The sequence below is a fragment of the Xiphophorus couchianus genome, chromosome 23 (genome assembly GCF_001444195.1).
Source record: "Xiphophorus couchianus chromosome 23, X_couchianus-1.0, whole genome shotgun sequence".
Taxonomy (NCBI): Eukaryota; Metazoa; Chordata; class Actinopteri; order Cyprinodontiformes; family Poeciliidae; genus Xiphophorus; species Xiphophorus couchianus.
This window is the reverse complement of record NC_040250.1, coordinates 15,659,403-15,681,261: the sequence shown is the minus strand read 5'-3', so window position 1 is coordinate 15,681,261 and position 21,859 is coordinate 15,659,403. Positions and strand designations below refer to the sequence as shown.

Below are 21,859 nucleotides of genomic sequence, written 5' to 3'. Positions count from 1 at the left end.
ATGCCCTGTATTTTCTCTGTGATTAAAGAATGGGTGTAGATTTGATTGGAGACTATTTTAAAACATTTATTACCAATACTGAAGTGGTCTCTTTATGACAGACTTTACTTGCAACCTGCGAGACACTGGTCACTAATTTAACATTACGGTAGTTAAATTAAAGTGACAGTGCAAATTCATGCAAGTCAACACCTCTAATACTGCCATAGCAGAAGTCTTTCCAAATTACCTTTGCATAGCCATTGAGTGTGCTATGTTTATAGTATTATCTTTGCTAAATCCAGAAATATGGCAACAGACTTCCTTCTTGCAAACACACACATAGCTTGTTGCTTTTTGAACTCACATAAGTGTAGATTGACTTTACAATGAGGAGTTGAAATAACAACAGAGATTGATAAACTGTGATTTCTTTAAGCATGCAGTGTAACTACATTGTTTTATCTTTAAAACTTATTACAATATAAACTACTTAGCTTAAATTAACTATTTTTTTAAATAGTAAAAAGCTCTTCTTCAAAGTTGACAAAAGTTGTTTTTCAATAATATTTTAGGATATATTAATCCATTCAGTTTTGTGCCAAAATACCCACCCCACAGTGTGCAAAGTATTCTGTTTCTATGCGCTAAAGAACATTATTCCAGAAGTCCTGTACTTGATTCATATTCTACCTGGCAAACTTCATCGAGAGCAAATATTTTCTTATTGCACACCTCCAAAGAAAATTAAACCCGAGCAGATTCCTTCTGATTGTACAGGCATGCACTTTCATATTGGTCATTGCAAGAGTCTGCTGTTATGTGCCGTAATGAAATTGTAGGGTTTTCAGGACTTCTTGCTCCATCCTGCAGTCTGCTTTGACAATGAACCTGGTTGAATCACCAGGCCTGGCTATGTTGGAAGTTATTTAAAATGTCCTTCACTCACTGTCGACTGTTTCACTGCTGCCATCTTTTTTCTGAAGTCCTTAGATAATCTCCTTAGATCTCACTGTGCTGTTCACTTTCAAACTAAAAGTCTAAATATTACAAATATTTAAATATTAAATCCCCTTCAAAAATTCTGATTAGCAATGTTCTGTCCATGCACACATTTTAGCTTTTATAAAAGAGAATGATTGTGAGGGTGTCCTGAGTTATTCCTTACAATTACAAAATGTTATAAAAAATTATGTAATTTTTATAGCCTGTTATAGAAATTTGCAAAAAGGTATTCTATTTAGCTTTGTATTGTTTGTTCTAATATTAAATACTCATATATTCAAATATGTTAGAAAAACATGCAGGTAGGATGTTTTCACGTTTTAAAAAGTCTTGGTCTCATATCATACCTAATTTTATTTGGGTATAAATATATAAGTATTGATGTGACATACATTCGTTTGGCATAGACTAAAACAGAAAATTGTATTAAAAAAACTGTTAAAAAACTGTTTTACTTGGTTCTGGTGCAGAGCCTGCAGGAACCTCTTTTGCAGCTTTCGTTTGCACAGTAACTGTAGATTTTCTCCTTAAATGCTCACACCAAAATAATGCTCAGAGGAGTAAGGAAGAATGATTACTGTACACAACTCTTTCCATCGATGTGAGGAGTGTGAGTATTTATTAGCAGCAAAACACCCAAACCCAAATGTAATAAGAGCCTTTAAAAAGATTTTTTAATCTAATTTTGCCGGTAGTATGGAGGACAAGACAAGTGGACGCTGGTTAACTGCTCTTATTTGCCACAAATTGATTCAGGTTTCTTCTTCACCTTCTTTTGCAAGAAAAATAATACCCTATCCCTTGACAGTCCTGGTCACTTGACACCCTTTTCCTGTGACCACTGACATCTCTAACCCCATGAAAACCATTCATCACTGCTTCTTTAACATTCAATGAATGAAGAGCAAACACAGCAGCATACGCATGCATACAAAGGCACAAAAAGCACGCACACACCCGACTTGCTCCAGATAGGCTATCAATCATGGATATTGTCATTATTCTGTGTCATCGACAAGACACTTTTTTCCTATCTCTATAGTCTGTCTTTCGCTTTATCCCCTTTTCTTTCCACTATCTCTCTCTCCAAACACACACACACACACACCCAAACAGAGCGGATCATGAATCATAAATCTTATGAATGCCATCTAAAGACTGCTCAGCACTATGAGAAAGAGAGATGATTGATAGACGGGTGTAGCTGTGGCGAAAGTGAAGGAGATGGACGAAAGGTTGTAAGAGGCAGTGTCGAGGTCAGAAGCCGCAGTTCAGGGGTCAAACGCATCAGAGAGACAGCGTGCAACATGGCCGAGAGACGAGGCACAAACGTGGAGGGACTTGGGGGTGGGGGGAGGACGGGGAGGAGCAGAGAGGGAAGGGAGTAAATGGTTGAAGAGGAAAGGGAGAGAGGAGGGGTGTGGTGTGCTGCCACAGTGAGGCTAAAGCCATAACTCATCTTTTATTAAAAATAATGAAAAAAACTTAATGAGTTAATAATATCTGGAGGAAGAGATGGAGAGAGAGAGAAGGAGATGGAGGAAGGGACAGGAGGACAAAGGAGAAGGAAAGAGGAGAGAAATCAGCCTATATGAAAGAGAAAACAGGGTCAGAGTGTGTCTCCTCTTTGGTCATTTGTTTCACTTTCCAAAGTTCACTCAAGATTCATTAGGCGGGCAGGGACAATCACAGTGAACGCTCTCTTTCTGCACACCCAAATCCCAAAGCCTGCCTGGTAATTAAAGGCACTTAACAACCAATTAACAGTGATGAGCTAAATTAGCAGGATATTATCTGCTTTGAATCATCCACTGCATTATCAGTGTATTGAAACAGCAATGAACAAACCTCAGTGGCCTGTGTTTGCATGTAGGCAAATGACGGATTAATTACTATTAAAACAGCAGCATCTTAATGAGCTTGGAAACAATTAGAGGGGTCGTTAGCATGTGGAGGAAGGCTGAGAACAGAGGGAAGAGAGGGCGTGTACAAAACAGGAGAGAAATCTTCATTCGGAGGCAATACTGATTAAATGGACGTACGGTCGCACTCATCGCCCAATATCCACGGACTTATTAAATACATGACATCACCATTTGTCTTTTCCACCATCAAACTACTTTCCTGCTGCCATTAGCTTTCCCCCTTCTTCTCAGGCTTCCCCAAGTCTGCCTTCGCTTCATCTCTCATAAAAAGCCTTTTTCTTGCTCTTCCATTTCTTTCTCCACTTTCTGCTTTTTTAACTCCCATCTCTCCCATCCCTCCTTCATGCTTGGGGGGCACAGTCCTGTGGAGGAATTTAATATGCAACTTTTATATGAGAAACCAATCGCATACGTCTGGGTCTATTGGGCTCGCAATCTATCGGCCTGGACGGCTAATGCAATAGAGGGAGCCGGGGCTATTTATCACGCAGGGAGCTATCTTTTCCTCTATCTCTCCCACTCTGCCCTCGCTCTCTCTGTCTTTATTCAAGCCTGGATTCCTGGCTGCCACTAAATCAGGCCAACTATGAGCTATGGCTGCCCAGAGGGCATCTCCTCTTTTATGGGAGGATTTGGATTTTGTATCTACTGGTTCCTCAGTGGTCGTTGAGACTGTGCTAACGGAAGCTATAAACATTCAACAAACAAAGACAACAACTTAAATGCGCCCCACCCCCACCTCCGATCCCAGCAGTAATGATTGTGAACGTGTGAAGAAATACGGCAGGAGGAGGACGAATAAACCTGATGAATAAGATACCAGGGCCATTTACAATGATGCTGCGAGGATTTGTTTGCATGTATGTCATCAAATAGAAAAGGAGAAACGATTGCACATGCACAGACAAGAACGTTTACATTCAGTCATCATGCACATTAATCTCAGAGCACGGCACTGGTTTTTCTAGTTATGTATCTGCACTGGTCTTGTTTCCGAACTAGAAGGACTGAAAATAAATGATTCAAAATGAAGAAACGAATTTTGTTCATAGGCATTATCTTTCATCAAAGGTGTACGAGATAAAATACTCCCCACTTACCAAATATCTGAATATGGCTTGACAAAAAAACACAAACAGGGCACCGGCAAAGTTTGAGTTATTTATCTGAAAAATTATTCTGATGATTATTTTTGAAATTGAGTTTGAAGTTACAAAGCAAATTATTTAAATTTTCACCTAAGTATTTATTAGTTTTGTAAATTTCCATGAACAGTAAAGGAGTCCAAAAGGATGATGTCTCCAACTTTTCTTGGGATTAAGTGCCTAGATTTTTCTCTCTCATATATAATTCTGCTATTTGTAGCCAAACAACTTGGTCTCGCTTCATTTGACTACATCTCTGTCTCAACTGTAATTATAGTTGAACTTGAAGCAGCAAACTTTCTGAATGTTCTTAATTATCTCAAATAATTTTTTGGGAAAATTTAGTATCCTCCCTGACCACGTAAACTGGAAACTCTTGTCATTTACAATCTCTCACACAAATATCTATAGATTAATTACTTTTAAAAGGATGTTCAGTCAATTATCTTACAGTATGTGGACACTAATGTTTATTAAAGGTCAATGCAACAATATCACAATACAGAATAATTGAAAACTAGAGTGTTGATAAAAAAATTTAAAAATTTATTAAAAAAAAAGAATAAATTTAAATTTATTCTTTAATGACTGATTAACTCCTATCTATTAAAGAATGCATGTAACTCAAAAATCTGAGGTGCAGCAAACTGCTATTTGCATTGCTTATTGATTCATTATTCCATATTTTAGACATTTATTTATGTTATCTTACTTATTTCAACTTTATTTAACAATTAAATATTTTTAGGAAGTAAGTTCTCCAAGAGCGATATGTTTTACATATGTGTATACACACCTACAACATGTTAAAACATAATATGGTTATTACCATTCATATAATCAATTATTAAAACTGAAAATAAAACATAATTCAGCGTTAATAAAACATTAAGAACAGAAGCAGCCATCTAGTTCTCCTATTACATGTTTAAAACTCTTCAGTTATAGTAAACTGCTCAGCTTCAGGTCTTGTTGTTTGTCCAAAGTAGAAGGAACATTATAAGAAAAAGTCTTTTTCCCAAAGTTCAGTATGTTCTGAAAGAATGCAATAAAAGTGTGCAAGCAGAGACCACTGTTACTCTGTTTATGTGTCATGTAGGAAATTAGACACAGTGATAGAAAGCCATAGCTGACTTATAACTGAAAATATAAAAATCCATTGGTCTGAATGTGGACAGTAAGGAGAGTTCACAGAGAGAATGAGTGCAACATTGAGTAAGGATTTTACATCCTGTAATGAATCTCAATAGTCTGCAATGAACAGTGTCCAGGGTCTGTAAAAAGCTAACTGGAGCTTTCATATAAATAATGTTACCATAATTAAAATGTAAACTGTATGACACGTTTTGTCATGTTGAATAAAAAACTTGATATTGCTCGGCATCCATTAGCCATAACGTTCAGCTATGAAACAAAACAATTTCTATTTATAGGGGCAGCATTATGCATTTTTCAGACAGATAGTGGCATTTTATAGCACTATCAACTAGCTATGTTACCATCAGCTTTCATAAAAACACTGTATAATAAACATTACTTAACCAAATGTGATGCCTTGAAACTGGCCTCTGTCTCTTTAAGAAGCTCCTGCTATTTCTGACACTCTGCCTCCAGCACGTCATCACAACAATACTACTCCATTGTGCTGTTTACAAATGTTCTTAGGAGCTCATAAGACTCTCACTTCCTCCAGGTGTTTGCTAATTGCTGCTGCCGCTAGTCTAGTGGAACTGAGTGGAAATCACGAGAGGTAAGGGTGCTCTGTGAGGCTGAAGGTTGGCTGGGCAATTCAGCTCCAAGAAGGTGCTTTGTGGATATAGGCAGTGCTTTGTGAGAGGAAGTGTTCAGGTACCCCCAAATAGCTGCAGCAGAAAATTAGACGACTCCTCAAACTTAAAAAACAGAGCTGAGGCACCAACAAATACTCTCGATTTACCAGTGTTCAAGTAGTCCGACCCTCATAAGATATGAATCACAATCAAAAGAACAAGCAGAAGTAATTAGCTTCTTCCACAGACTGCTTGACTCAGCCTTAGAGATAAGATGAGAAGCTCTGTCAATCAAGGGACTTGGAAGTAGAGTCGCTGGTTCTTCGGATTGAAAGAAGTCAGCTAGGATGGTTCAGGAGGTTTTCTAGGCTCGTCCCTCTGGGGGGAGACCTCAGGCAAGACCTGGAGCCCACTGGTGTGATTAGGAATACTGTTTGCCCTGGAAATACCTTTAGGTTCCCCAGATTGATGGTGTCGATGGGGAGAGACACATCTGGGTTTCCCTCACAGACCTGTTACCCCAGCAACCCAATCTCAGATAAGAAGACAATGGATGGATGTTTATTTCAGAAAATACGGTACTAAAGCATCTTTCTGTGTTTCATGTCATTTAGTTTGAAGACAAAACTAAGAGTGTATTTCCTTGTGCTTAGTCAGTATGACTAATAACACAATACATACTAAAACTATGCTGTATAAATCATGTGGTACTCACACAGCAGCAGCTGCATACCTTCAAAAGTTTCCTGTTGAAAAACAAAAGTGACAGCGAGCAGAGCATGCTGCCCACCTGCAGCAATTAAAATGCCTCAGAAAACCAAATTCATTTCAACAAATTAGCCACATTACTGGCCACTGTGTAATCGCTGATGGCAATTAATAAGAAATTAGTCACAATCAGCCCTATATTAACATCTCACCCAGGGGCCGCGGCTGGAAATTAATAACCAGAGATTCATCTCTCTTACTGTCTTTTTGGCTCGCTCCCTCTCTCTCTCTCTCTGTCTCACTCTTTCTCTCTCTCTCACACACACACACACACCTATGCTCATCCACCTTTGCTGTTCATGAATCACCTCTAAGATGCCCATTTTCTCTATGCAGATCATCTCCTTTGAGCCACAATCTGCTCGTGTATGCCAGCCAGCTTCCTCTTTACCAGAGTGTGAAAACCCCCTCAAAGACATGAGTGTGTGTATGTGTGTGTTTCCACTTCTTACTGGTATGATCAACACATGTGCATGAGGATTGTGTAGACAAACAGCATACAATTTAGAAATATAACATATTGTATGTTTGTGTGGTGTGTACTGTGTAGTGGGTGTGTGAGTCTAAGGTGCTACTCTAATGGGGAGGGGGGCCACTGGTGGAGACTGGGCCCGCCTCTAGGGGTCCTCACACCAATCAGCAAAGCACACCAAGAATCAATTAACACCAGTAGGAGGGGGCAGAGGCTACACACACTTAGACACATGCACGATCACATGCTGCACTGTCTGAGGAGATATCCATCAGATCAACACACTGCACTGGATGCCAAACTGTGTACGTGTGCGTCTTTGAGCTCTGTCCCAGTGTGCCTCAGTCTCTCATGGTGTGAGGTTGGGGAACAGATTGAGGGTCAGCAGGGGGGTCAGGCCAGGGTCACCCCCCGTCTGAGCTGTGTGTGTGTGTGTGGGTATCAGTCTGTGTTTCGGTGTGTGGACCGGCGCTTTCAGAGCTCGCTGGCAGGCAGAAGTGAACAAGATTGATGGTGTTGATTCAAACTACAAATTCATTGTTGCCATCAAGTCCTTGGAGGATAAATACATCCGCAGAAATTATGACGGAAGGGACCGAAATGAGTATCTCACATTTCATATTCGTCTTTCGCTCCTTCTATTTTTTTTAAGCGTCTCTCTGGTGAGGGAACAGCTGCTGGCTACATGAAAACCATTCATCATTGCATCTTTACTGTAAAATTATTGACAGAAAGGAGCTTCAGCCAGTATATTGGCTGCACTGTCTACAAGTCTGGGATTGAAGACACAGAAAACTTTTGATTTGAGCCAACTACAAACCGTTTTAGGTGGCTTGGCTAAAACGAGAGCAGATAGAAGATATTTCCGCCAAATAAAGTGATCAAAGTCTGCCTACCATTTGTCCATGACTGTTCCTCTGTAAAACCCCACCTCTTTCCTCTTCCTCTCCTTCTACACATTGCCGTCTCCATCTGTTGGCCCATTGCACTCGTCCGTCCACTAGCCCCCACTCTCTCCCTTACTCGTTTCCTCTCATCCTCTTCTCCTCTCTGGCCTTCCAGCCCGGAGGGAGGTAAGGTGATCTCCCCGTGCTGCTGTAAGTGACTGGTATTAGTCTCCTTCTCTGTCTGTCTGTTTGATCCCGGCACTAATGACTCCACAGGGACTAAGGGTCTGATAATGGGAAATCAATATAGAGAATAGCACTCTGGAGTGGCCTCACTTAGCTCTCGCTCTTTCACGCCTCTCTGAGTATTCCTGTGTGTGGAAGCAGCGGCTTAGTGTGCGCAGAAAATCAGTTTACATACACAACTTCGCAAAAGTGTTCGTATCCCCCAAACAGTTCACATTTTGTCACATTATGACCTCAAGCTTCAATGTATTTTCTAGGATTTTATGTCACAGTTCAACACAAAACAGTACATATTTGTGAAGTAGAAGCAAAACAATGAGCATAATCCTTCCACCACCAATATTTGGGGTCGGTATTTTTAGATTGATCTGGACAATTAGGACTAATTCATACATTATAATACTCTCTATTGTCATAATCATTATTTGACTGCTTGCCAACACATGTTTACAAGTAGATATGATATTCATGTGTAGCCCAGATTTGTGTGACCACACTGACTGTGCATTCCTACAGCAACAATACTAAAAACTGTTCATGAGTGTATGAATGGTAGTGAGATCTTGATGGTTTAAAAACAAACACAGAATATATGCAAATCTCTATAGTTGTCCGTCATCTGTGGTTTTGTACATATAACAGCAACAGATTGTCCCACCTTAGCTGGAATCACTGCATCTCCTCCAGAGGTACCATGAAGTAGTAGGTTGATTCTCTGCTTGATGCTCTCCTTGCCCAGCTTGTCAGTTTATGCGGTCATCTTTGGCTTGGTTTTCAGTTGTGCCGCACATTTCCATTTTCAAATGACGTACACTTAAGCCCCGTTCACAAGATGCTCTTCATTTAAAGTGTAGGATTTCTGTTGCAATCCAGCTGCTCGTTTACACGTCTCCCCTGATCGGAGTCTCTCACACCGGCACTTTTTGAAATCAGGTCTCAGAGTTAAACTTTTCTGTAACACCCCCGCAGTGAAAAACTCCGCAGGCACAAGCGAAGCACGCACGGCTGCCGGGTTTATTTTACGTATGCACGGGCAGGTAATATTCTTTAGCATTGTGCTATGTTGTGCTACTAAGCTTATTCAGTTTAGCACAATTTCTGAAAAATACTGCAAGTCTTAAATGAGCACTTCGTCCATGGGAGAGGGAGACGGGTTACTGAGGTGGAAGCTAAGGGTCAAAAACTTGTGTGCATTCCACAACACGCTAAAGTCACAGCGCCATCTAGTGGCCTGGCATGGCAAAACCACAGCTGAGTCAAGGCGTCTCGATGGTGCAGTCAAAATATGAAACTTTCCCCCCATCAACTTCCGAAAACACCGACAGTTTCCAGGCACCGGTTTCCAGCCTTGCGTTCTAAAAAGAACCCACAAACAACAAAACAAACTCAGAGGCCTTCATAGAATTGCTGTATTTATGGCCTTCACAGAATTGCCGTATTTATAATGAAATTGAATTACAGGTCAACTCAGGTGATGTCTGATGGCAATCGCTCACTGAAGTTTATTCAGGATTATCAATATGAATGCAAACCAAATTTTTTACATCTCGATTTAAAAAAAATTAAAACTATGGTTCATTTTGCTTCTGCTTCACAATCATACGCTACCTTATGTTAGTGTGATGCATGAAATCAAAATAAAATGAGCTGTAGTTAAATCTTTTTGTGTTTACTAAATGTAAAATTTGTTTTAGGGGTATGGAAACTGTTGCAAGGCACTGTGCATAAGTCTGACTGATGCATTTCTGCTTGACTTGTGCAGCTTTTGTGACCTTTTAGATTAAGACTCTGGATCAAACCACAGTTAATGACATATTTGAAGTCAGCTGGTTCTTGAAAAGCATGTGACTGTGTGTAGCTGTGTGCCTAATCGGTCGCTCTGTGCCTGGGGCAAGACAGGTGGAGCTGGTGGCATGAGACTCCCCCCTCTGCCTCAAAAAAAAGAGAAAAAAATCTAACCCTTAGGGGCCAGAAGGCCCAGCAAAGCAGGAGAGTGGAGTAGGTTTCTCTGCCAGGCACCAGAGCATCATAGCTGGTAGCAGCTGGTCCTCCGCTCCTCCCCCCTCTCTCCCCTGCATGAGCACCCTGCAGGCAAGGCAACAGGAGGGGTGAGGAGGTCAAGAGGCAGGAGAGAATGGGCAACATGCAGCATAATCGCCTTTTATGAAGTGGGGAGGACACAAGCAGAGGGGAGACGGGTCTTGCAGCTCTGACACAATGCAGCTGACTACAAGCAGTAATGAATTAACACATTAGCTCCATGACTGGGGCGTTCGGGAGTAATCAGCTGCTCTTAAACACAAACATTGCCTCCAAAGCGCTCTCTCAGAGATAAATCACTCATATGCAATTAAAGCAATAACAAACTAATTGATTACATCAGTCATTTTGTCAGCAGGATATCTGTGAATGCTTTTCTGTGTTGGATCGATGACCTAAAAGCAGAGAAACTTTTACTTAGCACTCAGCCTGATAACAGAAAGGTTAACTCGCCCACAAATAGGAAGAGACAATTCTGAGGGGAATCCTTGTGTCCAAACTCAAACCATGTGTTCAATTATCATCATCCCTAAATGATCATCAGTAATGCTTTAACTCTTTCCTTCACATCCCAGACTCAGCCCCCCTGATTCTGCTTTCGTCCATCCCTATAATTTACCTCTGTGTGGTTGCCTGTACTTCCTTTTTCTTTTTTTTTTCTTTTTTGCTGTCTTCCTCTTCTCCCTCCCTCCATGACTTTTAACCAGCGTGAAGAGGCAGCCATGCATTCAACCATCAGACAGATGAACATGGTCTAAGCTCTCACGCAGAGAAGAAGCATATTCTTCCTCATGAGCAGCCAGAATGCAATGTGAAGTGAAACAAATACCCATCAGGGAATATTTGAATGTGAATATGTGCAAAGACCCAACAATTTATACATATAAAAAAAAAACCTCTGTTTTTACAATAATCTGCTGCAACATATTGAGCGCTAAACTTTTGCTGTCATCTGTCCTTTAGAGAGGAATACAATATATCTCCTCCAATAAAGAGACTCTTTAGGGACTGTAACCTTCATATCTGGTAATTAAAATCCTTTAATATCTTCCAGGCGAAATAAGTGACATTTACAGTGACATTTTAGGTGTTTTTTTTTTGCTTTTTAACTGTCTGTCAGATGAATTGTGTCCATGCGTGCGGAGCAGCACACTAGTCTTTTAGTAGCAGCCAAGGAAAGACACTTAATGAACTGTTGTGGTTTTTGATATGGGTGATAAGGCTCTCTCAGGGCACCATTTCAAAAGGAAATATACCAATTGCACACATTGTGGTTTTTCTTTTGCTTCTTCACTTGTCAGTGAGGAAGCAAGAGCACCCATCCCCCGCCATGACACAACTTCCAAGTTGCTTTGCTCAATGTAAAATATAGCTGTACACTGGATAACATTTGTTAATCTTGGAAACTTATAATGATTGTACTAAACTGAACTGTTCTATGCAGAAATAAATCTTAAGACATTATATGAGGTTTGTGAAATTTTTATAACCAACACTTGTTTTATAAAACCCACAAAAAAACTTATTCCGTATCTTTCTGGCATTAGGAACACATTGAGATAGAAAAAAAAAATCAAACAAACACAACGGGGAATTCTTGGGAAGCATTTCACCAGCAAATAACATATTTTTTGTTCTTAAAGTTTCTTAAAAGTTACATAAAATATTATATCTTAACTCATCTTTTCCTCAAATACTGTTTGAGTGGGAAGTCCATGTGTGTCGGGGGAGTTGGTGACCAGGGTGGCATTCATGCAAGAACCGCCACTGATGATGATGATGATGATGATGATAGTCCTGTCCGGTCCCTGATGGGGGATCCCATTGCTCTCTTCTCATCCAACAATCCCACTGAGCATGTCAATATGAAACACTATCCCTCCTTCACCGAGGGTTGGCCGTCCCACCCATTATAGACAGGCTTATATTAATGCGAGAAGCTTATGTCTCCGTGAGAAAAGATGGAGAAATGAGTAAATCACTGTTTCCTATCACGCTTTTAAGGAGATTTATACGACTTTTGCTGGATGAGTTGAAGGGGCGCTGGACAGTAAAGCTTTGTTTGCCCAAGTTTAAAAAATTCACAGCTTTGTAAATGCTGTCATATGGCCGATGCAAGTGTCTTTCAGCTTAATACTACCTATATTAAATAGTTTAAATATTTCATAAGGGCGGGTTTTTAGAGCGAGGGAGGGGAAATCGTTAGCTGCGGTAAAGTTTCATTAACTGGTCCCCATTTCGCTGCGAGGCAAACTCATCTCCTCTTATTGTAATAAAACAATCTCTGTCTTTCTCCCGGTGCCGCTCTCCGCTCGTCTCCCTCTCCCTCCTTCTCTTTTACATCATAATAATACACTACATCCCCCTTAAATGCACTATTACTTACCGCTGCCTTTTCATATTGTAACATCACGGGCACTTTAGCGACAATATAAAAGCGTGTCATTCATTATTCAGAGGCAGCCGGCCTCGTCCCCTCCTTTTAAAAAGTCAGGCGCTCCGCTGAAATTGATAACGGCGAGGAGACGCGCAATAAAAACGCAGCCCCCGGGTACCGAGCTGCAGCCCAAAACCCCCCGATTATGCAGATCAAGTGGTAATTTCTCAAACAAATCGCACTCTTTCACTCTTTTGTTGTCGCTTCTTTTCTGGACTTTTGGAATCAGGGTGTCAGCTTTTATATTGCCTCTGGAAAGAAAGAAAAAAAAAACTAGAAAGGAGGATTGATGCCTCTGCAATTGTTCATGCGGGCTGCAGCTTTTTAGAAACTAAATATTTTGCTCTGAACAAGATGACCTTAAGACTGGTTTAACGCCGAATGTACTTTTGGGGCTTTTCTGGGCTGGCACTCTCCTCACTATTAATAAATCCATATAAGGTATCAGGACGTGGGCTGTGGAGCTTCATGGTGAGGTGAAATATAACGTTTCAACATCTCTGGATTGTTACAGATTACCAACACCAATCTTCTTCAGTGAACGGGACACCTTGTGTGTGGTCACTAACAAAACACAGTAATTCTTAATTTTTGAAAAAGCAGGTATTCGGTGAAGGCAAATTCATCCTAAAGGTAATTCCCGCAGATAAATAAACCTAAAAAATAAACACATGTGTAGAAAATGAATATGTTTGGATTTAAAATATGTACTTTCATGCCTTTGATCGCTGGATATGAAAAACAATCACCTCTAACACTATAAATCGACAATGACATCATGGGGTGAAAAATACAGACTAATTTGCATGGAGGATTTGTGATATTTTTCTTTACAGCAATCCAATGTATTTATTGTCGATTTTTACTTTTATTGTAACACCTTATTAGATTCTTAATGGACAACACACTTTGGAGTCCTGTTTTTTCTTAGAATATTTTTTTTTGTCTTGTTTTTACACATTTTTATCCATTTGAACTGTTTTATTTTGCTCTTTGGTTCTAGGTTTGCTTCCTCTCTCTTAGTAACACCAGCTGTAGATCATGAGCCTCTGGCGACCTACTGATTGTGATCGCCTTCCTTCGCATGTTTATTTACTTTTTAAAAAGCAAAACCAGGTTTCTAATCGTTCAGAGTGTCAGAACTGTAAACCCAATTTACATTATAGGAGCTGCGTTTCCATACTGTTGTTCCATGTAGTTTTTTTTAATGCAGCAAATATAATAAACCCAAAATGTGCAGTTTCTATAGGGATACGTATTTTAAAAATGTTTTTACGCATACTTTATAGCTTTTAGCTGGATGTGAAACACACTCACCCAGCAATAAATGTACAGAGACAACAATGGAAATGTTCCAGGGAATATAAATAAAATCTATGTCGATTTTGCTTGATTTGTGGTTTATGGACATTGTTTTTATTTTACTATAACAGCTTGAAAATATTTTTTATCGGTACAGTTCACGTTTTGTATCTTTTCTTAATTTTGTAACTCGAAATAAGAGCACTTCATTTCGCTGCATCATGATCCTTTGGTAAACTTGGTGGTGTTTGGCTGTTCGTCTTTTTATTATTATTATCTCAAACTAAATTCAAGGCACCAACAGTTCAACAAGTGTCGGGATCGTAATTTATGACCAATTATGCCCAATACATTGTCGTGGAATGTTAAAATATGTTTTATAAGCTACATGATTTAGCTGCAAGAGTCATCGAGAGAAACATAAAATTGTCTAAAACGATGACAGCTTTAACAGACCAATTCTCCCCCATCAAAAGCCACCGGTGAGTTCACATATGGTCAGGGTGAAGCAGCCAACACTCTGACTCTGTCCATATTGCCAAACAAACACCTCGGGCCTTGTCCTATCCCATCATATTGCTTTATAACACTTTATTGTAAGAGACAGGATGTGACTTTTTCAAAAAATATATCTTATGTGAGGTATATTTATATTCCCATTTGAATTTGGAGAACATGGCCTCACATATTGCAGCTGAACGAAAATATGCTTTATCAATATTTTGATGATTAAAAAAAAACTTATAAAATGCAGTCAATTTGATTGTTTTTCTTTGGTTGTAAAAAATATTTAACAAGAATAGGAATAAAAACACAAAATGATCCGTGTTAATATAAAAAATAATATAGGCTTCTTCTGCTTAATTTTTATTAAAATAGAGTTAAGAGTCTGAACATGCAAATATGTCAGCCATCCGTTTGTTAAAGTGCTGTAATGTGATCGCTTAAAAAGCCACCTGCCGCATCCAAAGCCGATGCACATTTGTCTGTCCATGAGACAAGTTAGTGAAAATGAGATTAGCCGGTCACTTTGGGCGCCTGTTACATTGAATCTGAGCGCTTAGCAGCTTCCAGAGCCCGGACACTTTATCTGGAGTAGCCCGTGGCTTTCCCTTGTCAGGTCATTTAATGTGGTACTGGCTATCACGGGAACAAATAAGGCCGCGTAAAGGAAGTGTTTGCCAAGCTCAATGGGTGCTGCTTGTTTTCTGCCAGTGCTCAACACGCACCCTTTTTATTTCAAAGAGCAATGAAACGGTTTGTCGTGTCATCGAATAAACGTGCGTAATTGCGCACTGCATTGCGATCAATCTGATGTTCCTTTTTCAAAAACATGACAAAAATATTTCCGGCTACACTTTTAGGGTAACAAGATGAAATTAAAAACCTGCATTTATTCAACAGTTTAAACGACACTAAGGAGGAACGTTCTTTATATATATATATATTTTTTTTTTATCTGACGTGTTTTATTCATTTCAAGTAACATTCTGCACAAGTGATCTATATCTTACAGCCTTACAGCTACGAGACAGTTTACTTGGGAGATTCTTATTCACGTATATATGTGAGATAATAGTCTGAAGATGTGTCAGAAAAAAGAAGAGGACAAATGAGGCTCAATGTACGTCTTGCTTGAAAAGCTTACATTATGATCAGTTTAGACTAACGACAACAAAACTTATAAATGAATGTTTTGGACACCGATGTCAGAGCTTATAGTTTGTAATTTGTCGGAAATAATCAAATTCATTTTAGTTCTATGGTCTTTTTTTTTTTTGTTTGAGCCAGATGAATGATCAGAGTGAAAGCGCGCGTCTTATTCTGTATTTATGTTATTAAAGATCGTTAAATGAAATTCTGACTCACTCACAAGGCCTAAAGATGCTATATCTTACCATATATACATATAAAACACTCTGACACTCGTGGTTATGGGAAATCTTGATTATTGTGCCAAAGCCTGGGCCTTCCCCTCTGCTGACATTCAATCAGTCATTCCGGTGCCAGCCAATGAAAGGTGCAGAGGGATGGAGGAGGACGGAGCTCCAAGACTGAGCGCTTTGACGCGCTGAGAGGAGGACAGAGCGTCACATCTCTCCAAACGCCCATCAAACTTTCTGCAGAGAGGACTCAGTGCTCCAGAGGAGGCCTGTTAGAGAGTACGCGCTGATTTCTTTGGACATGCCCAGCGATGGAGAGACTTTTGACGATGAATTTAGGTACAGTTTGACAACATTGTGATTCCCTTCTGAAAGCTCCTTCTCCACGTTTCCCCATCCTTTCAGCGACCGAGCGAGGGATGGAGCAAGCACCAAGCGCGCCGAGTCCTCCTCCAAAACCAGTCAACCACGAACCCATCAGCTTCGGCATCGACCAGATTCTGGGAGCCGGTTCGGAGCCGGAGAGCGGGCGCACGCCGGGCAGACAGAGTGGATCGGATTTAAGCAACGGGGACGCCTATTATAGCTTAGGAAACCCGAGCGGTGCCAACGTGCCCTCATACACAGCGCTGTCTATCTCCCTCTCTGGGATCATGCCTCCAGCGGATGCTTCAGGTTCGTACGGAGAAAACAGGAGTCTGGGCAGCCGGGGTGTGATACGAGTTCCCGCTCACAGACCTGTAACGGCCCCGGGACCCCCGACACCTGTCCAGAGCGCTGTTCCCGGGTTTGGAGGACTGTGCTTCCCTTGGATAGGAAACAGGTTCGCCAAGGACAGGATATCAGGTAGGCCAGCTGCAGACCTAATGGGATCCCCTCATTAATATTTGATCATGTTTAAAACGGCAATAACGGCTCCTTTACCAATATAACTACACGCAGCTGGTTGTTTTCAACAGGCAGGGCTTTCTTCATTATGTGGACAGTTTAAGAAAATGCATTTACATATCTAAAGAATTGGACACCCAGAACCACATGAAGAAATTATTATTCATAACATTAAACATCAACACGAGTCAACTCAATTCAACAAAAATGTTCATAGAACAGGAAAAGCGCTGACATTTAATAAAAATAAATGTACAATAAAGGTATGCAAAAAGTGGCAAAGTGGAAAGGTCCAAACTTACTTTAAACAATACTCTGTGCTTCTGATTCAGGTCCATAGTTGGTTCAGTCTAGGATTTTACACATGAGATGAAATGAGCAAAATTAATAATTGAATATCAAGAAACCAATTTGAATAAAACAATAAAATCTTTTCCACAAAAAAATCGAGAAAAAGTCTACTATCAGTATTAATACTGATAATAACACTGTACTATACAAAACCAGTGTTACCATGTGCTGAATTCAGCGTATAAAAAATATAAAAGTCAGCAAACAGCATAGCATATAGAGAGGGAATGTTTAATGTTACAGTTGTTCTAAATTATGAATTATTGTTGTTGTTATTATACATAATAGCTTATAAAATAGCAAATTATAATATGATCTAGAAGAGGCCAAAGTAGTTTTATTTAATTAGTGTGAATCAAAAGTTAATATTATGGTGAAATATTTTTGATTGAATGTTTATATTTCTCTAAAATGTATTGTTTATAACCCTAGAACATATATATATATATATATATATATATATATATATATATATATATATATATATATATATATATATATATATATATATAAGCTCCTGTTAGTTAACTTTTATCTTAATAGAGAAACCAGATAAATAGGAAGCTGTAGTCCAACATGGCGCACATTATGAGTGATCTTCGGCCTTGGACCTCATGAACTGAAGGAGTGTGTGTTACATTTTGTGAGTGCATTTCCTAGATTTTTCGCTCATCTTCTCCCTTCCGCCTTGCAGCGGCTCTGGTTCCTTTTGCAGTCACTCGGCGGATAGGTCACCCGTATCAGAACAGGACGCCTCCGAAGCGGAAAAAGCCCAGAACCTCCTTTTCCAGAGTCCAGATCTGCGAGCTGGAGAAGCGCTTTCACCGGCAGAAGTATCTGGCCAGCGCCGAGCGGGCGGCTCTGGCCAAGAGCCTGAAGATGACCGACGCGCAGGTCAAAACCTGGTTTCAGAACCGCAGAACCAAGTGGAGGTTGGTAGAAAACTTGAGACAGCGTTGAAGTTGTTCTGTTTAAAGTGTATAACTTTAATATTTGCTTGTTTTTCATTTTTCATAAAATATTAGCTTACTTTTATTTATTTCTATCCCACCCACATGTAAACATAACTATTCAAGAAATATTTATAATGGTTTAAGGAAGTTCTATCTATCTATCTATCTATCTATCTATCTATCTATCTATCTATCTATCTATGAAACTTTGTAAACTCAGCTTAAGACAGATCCTTGCATTCCTTAAACCTTGGATTATCAAACTGAAATTTATGGTGGAAACATTCTGTCTTTCTCTGTGATCTTTAACGCCATTTGTTTTCCGTTGCAAAGACTTCCTAAATGTTTCATTCCTCCTGTCGTCCTTCAGGAGACAAACAGCCGAGGAGAGGGAGGCGGAGCGTCAGCAGGCCAATCGCCTGATCCTGCAGCTGCAGCAGTCCGCCCTCCAGAAGTCCCTGAGCGAATCCGCGGTGTCGGATCCACTGTGCGCCCATAACTCCTCCCTGTACGCTCTGCAGAACCTCCAGCCGTGGGCCGAGGACAGGGAGTAGGGACAGATAAATTAAATGAAACCACTGGGACTTACTTTGATTCATGCTGTATGGAGGAACAAATGTGACTTGAGACTGAAGCATGGGTCCCGTCTATTTAAGCGGAGGATTTTAGAACGGGAGGTGAAATTCTGGTGAGTGATGCTTTCTCAGAAGCAGAAACTGTGGATTATTTTTGTTTTCCACCCTGGGTGGAAAAATCAGAACTTTGCAAAACAAATCAGAAACAGACTTATTAAAAAAAAAAAACTGCCACCCTATTTGTTCTCATATGCTTGCACTTATTCTGTTCATTGGAATAAGACAGGGAAGAAATGTCTTGTATGCAGTATGTATGAGGGATGTAATTAATGTCACACTGTAAAACATGAGATTATATTGTTTTATGAGTGTGCTTTCTCTTAACACCTATTTCTGGGTGCGTTGGCTCTGCAAGATGTGTCAAAGCAGAAACAAAACCTCATATTGTTTCTCATCATTTTCTCATTTTTGTGGTGCTTATTCAGGTCCCATTCATAAAATACTTCCTTTAATGCACTCTCACAGACCTGCACATATAAACCTGCACATAGAAAAAGCAACACTTGGGCCAAACAAAAAGATGCCAACAATATTGCATTTTGGGTGGAAAATGTTGTTTGAGCTGTAATAAAATGAAGACGGGCTTCAGGAAATAGGAAAATCTCACCCATGCTGTAAGTTAAGACAGTAAAGGGAGTGATGCATGCTCAGAGATGTTGCTAAAGTCTTTTCATATGCACATTATTATGTTTTTGAATCGAGCCAGAAAACTCTGTTTTGTACTTTTACTGTACATGTGTAAATAATATTATAAACTGTTGTTGTGATCTTTTGTTTTTTCATTCTCGCTCCTTAATGGTGCACCAAAAAAAAAAAAAAAAAAAGATTTTCAGGTTTTTAACTCCGTTATTATAAGGTAAAGAAGGGGGGAATCATGTGGAGTAGAATTGTAAAACATGACATGAATTGTTTTTTTTTTCCCTGAAAGGTTTATTGATAAATATGACTTTATACAATATTTCAATACACACATCATTTGAAAAGACAGTTTAAATTGTCTATATGCCTGTCTACCTCTCTGTCGTCTTGTCTGGATTTCTGCAACTCATTTAGATGACATTATTGGCTTAGCACAGTGAGTAAAAGCGCAATATTTAAATCTTTCATTCCGGCTCAATCATCAAAATGATGGCTCTTGTTTGAAAAATGGCTTCCATTCCTCCAGAATCAGTGTTGAGGTCTAGCTCTCGGGTCTTTGCCTTCCTCCATCATCCTTCCTCCCCTCACAGTGAAATGTTGGTCACTCTGAGTCAACGTTTGGTTTTTGAACAAGACAGAGCCGAAGACAAAACGTTTCCGTCTCTCGAAAACATGCTTCTTTCCACTGAAGGATCCTCGACATGAACTGATTTATGCACATGCCCAAAATTAAATTGCTTTGCAAGCAGGGCGTTAACATTATGGCACCACAAACAAACAAGAACATGCATATGTGTTGCTCTCTACCTGTAAGCCAACCCATGTGCTCTTTATTCAGCAGATATCGAGACAGACAGCATAATTACAGAGTTATAGCCACTCAGACAACAGGACAGACAGGTATCAGAATAAGAAATACAGACAGACATCAGACAGTAAGAAAAAGCCACAAAAACAACAATTAAATACCTATAACACAGCTTAGTTGTTACAACGCTCAGGAACTGACTTATGATATCTTAACGGACACTTAGTTCAGCGCTGCAAAGTTATGTGCTCTCAAATGTAAGCATTAAGACAAAAACGTTCTGCCCACAACTTTGCAAATACACACTAAATACAGTATAATGTGGGCATCTGCCCTACATGCTTCATAAACTTGCTCATTTTTGCTGCACTGTTACATGAAATAATGCTGTAAACAGATAGTTTCTTAGGATAGTTCACCTGTAAGCTGCATTTTAGTTCAAAACAAGAGACAGACTAGCCCAAAGGAGAGACTGGCTGCATATTTACACAAATGTGGCAAAAACCCCCAAAACAAATAGAGTCCAAGCTGAAAGTAAGCCACAACAGTGATAAATGAAGGAGACAGAGACGAGGTAGACACTCAGAGAAAGACCAAATGAATCTGAAAGAGGATTTCAAAAACCAGTGAAGGTTTGTTCAGCAGAGATACATTTCTAAACCCAAAGTGGCAGTTAAAGCTCCTTGTTTTGCTTCTCTCTGAGGTTTTAATGTTTTTGCTCCTGCAAACTTTTGTCCGTCTTTCATTCTCCTTATCCTTTTTCTTCCCTCGTCTCTTGCTCTGTGTTTTCATCTGTTGCTCCACCCCCTCCTGGCATTTGTCATTTAGATGACATTTTCAAAAAGCTGCAGAGACCTCATGATGTTTTCATCCTGTGCAAAAAATCAAAACAAAAAAACGAAATTAAAAAGCTGACTTCAGATAAGAGAGCCATCCAACAATCACCCTTTAATTCATTTCACGAGCCACTAGGGGGCGGTATAAGGTAATAAAATCTTAATGATCTCTCAACACAAACACACGGATATGGAAGATGGCAAAGACCATAATTAATAGCCACTATAGTGAGACTTGCAAAGGTGGGAGGCTTTTAATGAATGGTGAGTAAAGTTAGTTTAATTGGAGGGATAATATTGTGCAGATATTTCAGATGGTCAAATCCAGTTTTTAGAGATAAAAGCAAAACTACAACCACAAATTCAGAGTTTTAATATTTTTAGAAATAATAATTTCAAAGACTGTGTGGGTCTCTCAGTTTAGATACTTTGAAAGATGAACTCTACCTCTTGACAAGAAAAGATGAATTCATCAAGCGTGACGACACCGTCTCGATTTTTGTCCATTTTCTGTGGACAGATGAATGCACGTTAAAGTCAATCAAAGATGTTGCAAATATATTGTGCCTTTACCAAACTAATATTTGAAATTTCCACATTTTGTGACATTAGGATATTTTAATGGGATTTTATGAGTTATATGAACACAACAACTGTGAAGTGGAAAGAAAATATGTAAAGATTTATATATTTTTTAACAATTCCATCTGAAATGTATGGCACTTTTTCCAAATAATGCACATTGTTGCACCATGCAGATTCTTTGAAAACAATGGATTGGAGCATCTTTTGGCATAAATTTTCAACTCCGGTAACAAATTCTTAATTTTTATCAAGCTCTGGACTTTGACTTGACCATTCTAGCACATTCTGGGTGACAGGGAGAATTAA

General features: G+C 39.5%; 2 protein-coding genes across 5 annotated transcripts in view; one reads left to right on the top strand and one right to left on the bottom strand.

The window, feature by feature from the left end:
* Nucleotides 1–16,030: 16,030 nt before the first annotated feature.
* Nucleotides 16,031–19,452, top strand: tlx3a (T cell leukemia homeobox 3a). Its single transcript, XM_028009324.1, has 3 exons — nucleotides 16,031–16,704; nucleotides 17,792–18,029; nucleotides 18,421–19,452. The coding sequence occupies exons 1-3, from the start codon at nucleotides 16,278–16,280 to the stop codon at nucleotides 18,602–18,604; spliced, it is 849 nt and encodes a 282-aa protein (XP_027865125.1). The 5' UTR covers nucleotides 16,031–16,277; the 3' UTR covers nucleotides 18,605–19,452.
* Nucleotides 19,453–19,605: 153 nt separating this feature from the next.
* kcnip1a (Kv channel interacting protein 1 a) overlaps nucleotides 19,606–21,859 on the bottom strand; it is a 54,670-nt gene continuing 52,416 nt past the window's right edge. For 3 of the 4 annotated variants that reach the window (XM_028009328.1, XM_028009326.1, XM_028009327.1), the window contains 2 exons: nucleotides 21,416–21,478; nucleotides 20,115–21,004 (listed from right to left, as the gene is read on the bottom strand). In XM_028009328.1, the coding sequence (XP_027865129.1) occupies nucleotides 20,957–21,004; nucleotides 21,416–21,478 (111 nt within the window). In that variant the 3' untranslated portion in view covers nucleotides 20,115–20,956. Of the gene's footprint in view, nucleotides 21,005–21,415; nucleotides 21,479–21,859 lie in introns of all 4 variants that reach the window. The other variant, XM_028009325.1, reaches the window with a different exon arrangement.